General features: G+C 39.8%; 1 protein-coding gene across 1 annotated transcript; it reads left to right on the top strand.

Moving 5' to 3' along the window:
• Positions 1-433: 433 nt before the first annotated feature.
• LOC110964815 (GTPase IMAP family member 9-like) lies at positions 434-1,963 on the top strand. Its single transcript, XM_051937516.1, is given in 2 exon segments — positions 434-634; positions 637-1,963. Coding segments are annotated over 2 exon segments (858 nt in total). The 5' UTR covers positions 434-457; the 3' UTR covers positions 1,318-1,963.
• The last annotated feature ends 3,592 nt before the right edge of the window (positions 1,964-5,555 follow it).

Here is a 5,555-nt window from a genome sequence, read left to right as displayed (position 1 = left end):
TAGTTTAGACTTAGCCTTCTCCTGCACAAACATGTCCTCATGATCCCTCCAATCAGATGGTGTCCTGTACTGTAAGAGTCCCTCCCTGTTATGATTCACGTCTCTATCTGTTTCATTCCCTTCATCATTTCCTGCTGACTTCTGTCATTTATTATCACAGCTTCTAGCTGAGCAGCGAGTCCAGTCATCAGAACTTTATCAGTTCTTAAACAGCAGCTTTTGTTCTAACAGGTGTGTGTGTGTGTGTGTGTGTGTGTGTGTGTGTGTGTGTGTGTGTGTGTGTGTCTGTGATTTACCATGTGTAAGTCAGTACTAAATATAATAGTAAAAATAAAACTGAACATCGTCCTCACTGCTATGGTTCTGCTATAAATTCCTACTGTCCCTGACAGCATCAGTGATGTGTTTGTAATGTTCTCCAACAGAACCAATGGAACCAAAGGAACCAGTCTTCAGGATGGTGCTGGTTGGGAGAACTGGAGCTGGGAAGAGTGCAGCAGGAAACACCATCTTAGGAAGAGAAGCCTTTGAAGACTCACTGGGTTTGTCCTCAGTGACGACAATATGTCAGAAGGAAAGGGCAGAGTTTGAAGGTAAACGTCTGGCTGTGGTCGATACTCCAGGTCTGTTTGGCAAAAAACTGAGGAGGAGGTGAAGAAAGAACTCATTCGGTGCATCTTCTTCTCTGCTCCTGGTCCTCATGTGTTCCTGGTGGTGATCGAACCAAAAAGATTCACCAAAGAAGAAGAACAAACTACTAAAATCATCCAGACGGTGTTTGGAGAAAAGTCAACAGAGTACATGATGGTCCTGTTCACCCACGGAGACCAGCTGGAGCGTAAGAAAGTCTCTACAGAAACAGTAATCAGCGGAAACAAACATGTCCGTGACTTCATCAGTCAGTGTGGTGGAGGATATCATGTCTTCAACAACGAGACGAAGGATCCCTCTCAGGTCAAAGAGCTGCTGGAGAAGATCAACACAATGGTCCAGACAAATGGAGGAAAGTGCTGCACCAACAAGATGTTAGAGAGGGCTGAGAGAGAGATTCAAGAAGAGATGGACAGACTCCTGAGAGAAAATCCAGATTTGAGGTCTGAAGAAGCAAGAAGACAGGCTGAAGGAAGCAACAAATTCATCAAGGATGTTGGAAAAATTGTTCTTCAGGCGGCTGGAATGGCTGCAGCATGTAAGAAGATTGGATCTAAAATAGGTCCAAAGGGAGAAAGAGTGGGATTTGTGGTGGGAGGACTGGTGGGAGGACTGGTGGGAGTAGTACAGTCATTAGTAGATAATAATGTTTGTGTCATCCAGTGATGATCAACATTTATCTGATCTCACTGCATTTTGTTCTTCTCTCACTATAATCATCGTCTTTCTGACAGGCTGCTGTTAGCTAGAAATTCTGTAGATCTTCAATCATCCTGATTTATCCAAACACCTGCATATTATCTGGACCAGTCCCTTCACTCTGCACCTGGTCTGTGAGGAAATCTCACAGTCAAACCATTCTGGACACTAAATGACAGTTCAAAATCTGTCTTTAAAGAATCCAAAACCTGGATATTCATGCAAAAAAGACATTTTAAACATCAAATTCTTCAAAATCTCCATATAAGGACACCAGTGTTTCAAAAATATAAATATTAGTGAATTAATGAGTCAAAATCTGGATATGAAGACACCAAAGATACCAAACTGGATGTTAAAGCTTCACAGTCATTGAAAATCTCCATATCAGGACTCCAAAGAGTCAAAATGTAGACATGAAGACATCAAACTCTTCTAAACCTGGTTATCAGGACAGCAGCCTGTGGGAAATGTTTTTATTATGAATGCACTAAATGATCTAAAATCTGGATTTATAGCTCTAAACAATGAGCTGAGTTCAGTAAAACCTCTGTCTTTTCATTGAATGTCTTCTGTTTCTGTTTAAATAATCATCGATTGACTGATTATTGATCTGTGGAGTCCAAACTCTGCAGCTGATCAACAAACTGAATAAAGTTTATTTTCTGAAGACTGAGTCTGACTGAAGCTTTATCTAACATGAAAATAAAGAAACAAACTGAGAAAGATCTGCATGAAACCTGGTTTAAGGTCTTTAGACTGTGTTCTGTGGTTCTATGTTCTGTGGTTCTATGTTCTGTTTTCTGTGGTTCTATGTTCTGTGGTTCTATGTTCTGTGGTTCTATGTTCTGTTTTCTGTGGTTCTATGTTCTATGTTCTGTGGTTCTATGTTCTATGTTCTGTGGTTCTATGTTCTGTGGTTCTATGTTCTGTTTTCTGTGGTTCTATGTTCTGTGGTTCTATGTTCTGTTTTCTGTGGTTCTATGTTTTGTGGTTCTATGTTCTGTTTTCTGTGGTTCTATGTTCTATGTTCTGTGGTTCTATGTCCTGTTTTCTGTGGTTCTATGTTCTGTGGTTCTATGTTCTGTTTTCTGTGGTTCTATGTTCTGTGGTTCTATGTTCTGCTTTCTGTGGTTCTATGTTCTGTTTTCTGTGGTTCTATGTTCTATGTTCTGTGGTTCTATGTTCTATGTTCTGTGGTTCTATGTTCTGTGGTTCTATGTTCTGCTTTCTGTGGTTCTATGTTCTATGTTCTGTGGTTCTATGTTCTGTTTTCTGTGGTTCTATGTTCTGTGGTTCTATGTTCTGTTTTCTGTGGTTCTATGTTCTGTGGTTCTATGTTCTGCTTTCTGTGGTTCTATGTTCTGTTTTCTGTGGTTCTATGTTCTATGTTCTGTGGTTCTATGTTCTGTTTTCTGTGGTTCTATGTTCTATGTTCTGTGGTTCTATGTTCTGTTTTCTGTGGTTCTATGTTCTATGTTCTGTGGTTCTATGTTCTGTTTTCTGTGGTTCTATGTTCTGTGGTTCTGTGTTCTGCTTTCTGTGATTCTTGTTCTGTGGTTCTATGTTCTCTGGTTCTGTGTTCTGTTTTCTGTGGTTCTATGTTCTATGTTCTGTGGTTCTATGTTCTGTTTTCTGTGGTTCTATGTTCTATGTTCTGTGGTTCTATGTTCTATGTTCTGTGGTTCTATGTTCTGCTTTCTGTGGTTCTATGTTCTGTTTTCTGTGGTTCTATGTTCTATGTTCTGTGGTTCTATGTTCTGTTTTCTGTGGTTCTATGTTCTGTGGTTCTATGTTCTGCTTTCTGTGGTTCTATGTTCTGTTATCTGTGGTTCTATGTTCTATGTTCTGTGGTTCTATGTTCTGTTTTCTGTGGTTCTATGTTCTGTGGTTCTGTGTTCTGCTTTCTGTGATTCTTGTTCTGTGGTTCTATGTTCTCTGGTTCTGTGTTCTGTTTTCTGTGGTTCTATGTTCTATGTTCTGTGGTTCTATGTTCTATGTTCTGTGGTTCTATGTTCTATGTTCTGTGGTTCTATGTTCTGTTTTCTGTGGTTCTATGTTCTGTGGTTCTATGTTCTGCTTTCTGTGGTTCTATGTTCTATGTTCTGTGGTTCTATGTTCTGTTTTCTGTGGTTCTATGTTCTATGTTCTGTGGTTCTATGTTCTGTTTTCTGTGGTTCTATGTTCTGTGGTTCTGTGTTCTGCTTTCTGTGATTCTTGTTCTGTGGTTCTATGTTCTCTGGTTCTGTTTTCTGTGGTTCTATGTTCTGTGGTTCTATGTTCTGTTTTCTGTGGTTCTATGTTCTGTGGTTCTGTGTTCTGCTTTCTGTGATTCTTGTTCTGTGGTTCTATGTTCTCTGGTTCTATGTTCTGTTTTCTGTGGTTCTATGTTCTGTGGTTCTATGTTCTGTGGTTCTATGTTCTGTTTTCTGTGGTTCTATGTTCTATGTTCTGTGGTTCTATGTTCTGTTTTCTGTGGTTCTATGTTCTGTGGTTCTATGTTCTGTTTTCTGTGGTTCTATGTTCTGTGGTTCTATGTTCTGTTTTCTGTGGTTCTATGTTTTGTGGTTCTATGTTCTGTTTTCTGTGGTTCTATGTTCTATGTTCTGTGGTTCTATGTTCTGTTTTCTGTGGTTCTATGTTCTGTGGTTCTATGTTCTGTTTTCTGTGGTTCTATGTTCTGTGGTTCTATGTTCTGCTTTCTGTGGTTCTATGTTCTGTTTTCTGTGGTTCTATGTTCTATGTTCTGTGGTTCTATGTTCTATGTTCTGTGGTTCTATGTTCTGTGGTTCTATGTTCTGCTTTCTGTGGTTCTATGTTCTGTTTTCTGTGGTTCTATGTTCTATGTTCTGTGGTTCTATGTTCTGTTTTCTGTGGTTCTATGTTCTATGTTCTGTGGTTCTATGTTCTGTTTTCTGTGGTTCTATGTTCTGTGGTTCTGTGTTCTGCTTTCTGTGATTCTTGTTCTGTGGTTCTATGTTCTCTGGTTCTATGTTCTGTTTTCTGTGGTTCTATGTTCTGTGGTTCTGTGTTCTGCTTTCTGTGATTCTTGTTCTGTGGTTCTATGTTCTCTGGTTCTGTGTTCTGTTTTCTGTGGTTCTATGTTCTGTGGTTCTATGTTCTATGTTCTGTGGTTCTATGTTCTGTTTTCTGTGGTTCTATGTTCTGTGGTTCTATGTTCTGCTTTCTGTGGTTCTATGTTCTATGTTCTGTGGTTCTATGTTCTGTTTTCTGTGGTTCTATGTTCTATGTTCTGTGGTTCTATGTTCTGTTTTCTGTGGTTCTATGTTCTGTGGTTCTGTGTTCTGCTTTCTGTGATTCTTGTTCTGTGGTTCTATGTTCTCTGGTTCTGTGTTCTGTTTTCTGTGGTTCTATGTTCTCTGGTTCTGTTTTCTGTGGTTCTATGTTCTCTGGTTCTGTTTTCTGTGATTCTATGTTCTGTGGTTCTATGTTCTGCTTTCTGTGATTCTTGTTCTGTGGTTCTATGTTCTCTGGTTCTGTTTTCTGTGGTTCTATGTTCTCTGGTTCTGTTTTCTGTGATTCTATGTTCTGTGGTTCTATGTTCTGCTTTCTGTGATTCTTGTTCTGTGGTTCTATGTTCTCTGGTTCTGTTTTCTGTGGTTCTATGTTCTATGTTCTGTGGTTCTATGTTCTGTTTTCTGTGGTTCTATGTTCTGTTTTCTGTGGTTCTATGTTCTGTGGTTCTGTGTTCTGTTTTCTGTGATTCTATGTTCTGTGGTTCTATGTTCTGCTTTCTGTGATTCTTGTTCTGTGGTTCTGTGTTCTCTGGTTCTGTTTTCTGTGGTTCTATGTTCTATGTTCTGTGGTTCTATGTTCTGTTTTCTGTGGTTCTATGTTCTGTGGTTCTGTGTTCTGTTTTCTGTGATTCTATGTTCTGTGGTTCTATGTTCTGCTTTCTGTGATTCTTGTTCTGTGGTTCTGTGTTCTCTGGTTCTGTTTTCTGTGGTTCTATGTTCTCTGGTTCTGTGCTTTGGATCTTTACCTTCTTCCCTCCAGAACCAGGTTCTAAGGTTCTTCCTGTGGAACGGATCTAAATGAGAGAACAGATGATTTCTGGCAGAACTTTGATGGACAGCTGTCAATCACTCACCTGTTGGATGACAGAAGCTCCGCCCACCGCCAGGTCCCGTCATCCAATAGGATGTTCGGTGCCTTCGTCTGATTGGCTGTTTGGGCCGAGAGCG

Source organism: Acanthochromis polyacanthus, chromosome 17 (genome assembly GCF_021347895.1).
Source record: "Acanthochromis polyacanthus isolate Apoly-LR-REF ecotype Palm Island chromosome 17, KAUST_Apoly_ChrSc, whole genome shotgun sequence".
Classification (NCBI taxonomy): Eukaryota; Metazoa; Chordata; class Actinopteri; family Pomacentridae; genus Acanthochromis; species Acanthochromis polyacanthus.
The sequence above is the reverse complement of the archived record's forward strand: the minus strand, read 5'-3'. Positions and strand labels throughout refer to the sequence as shown.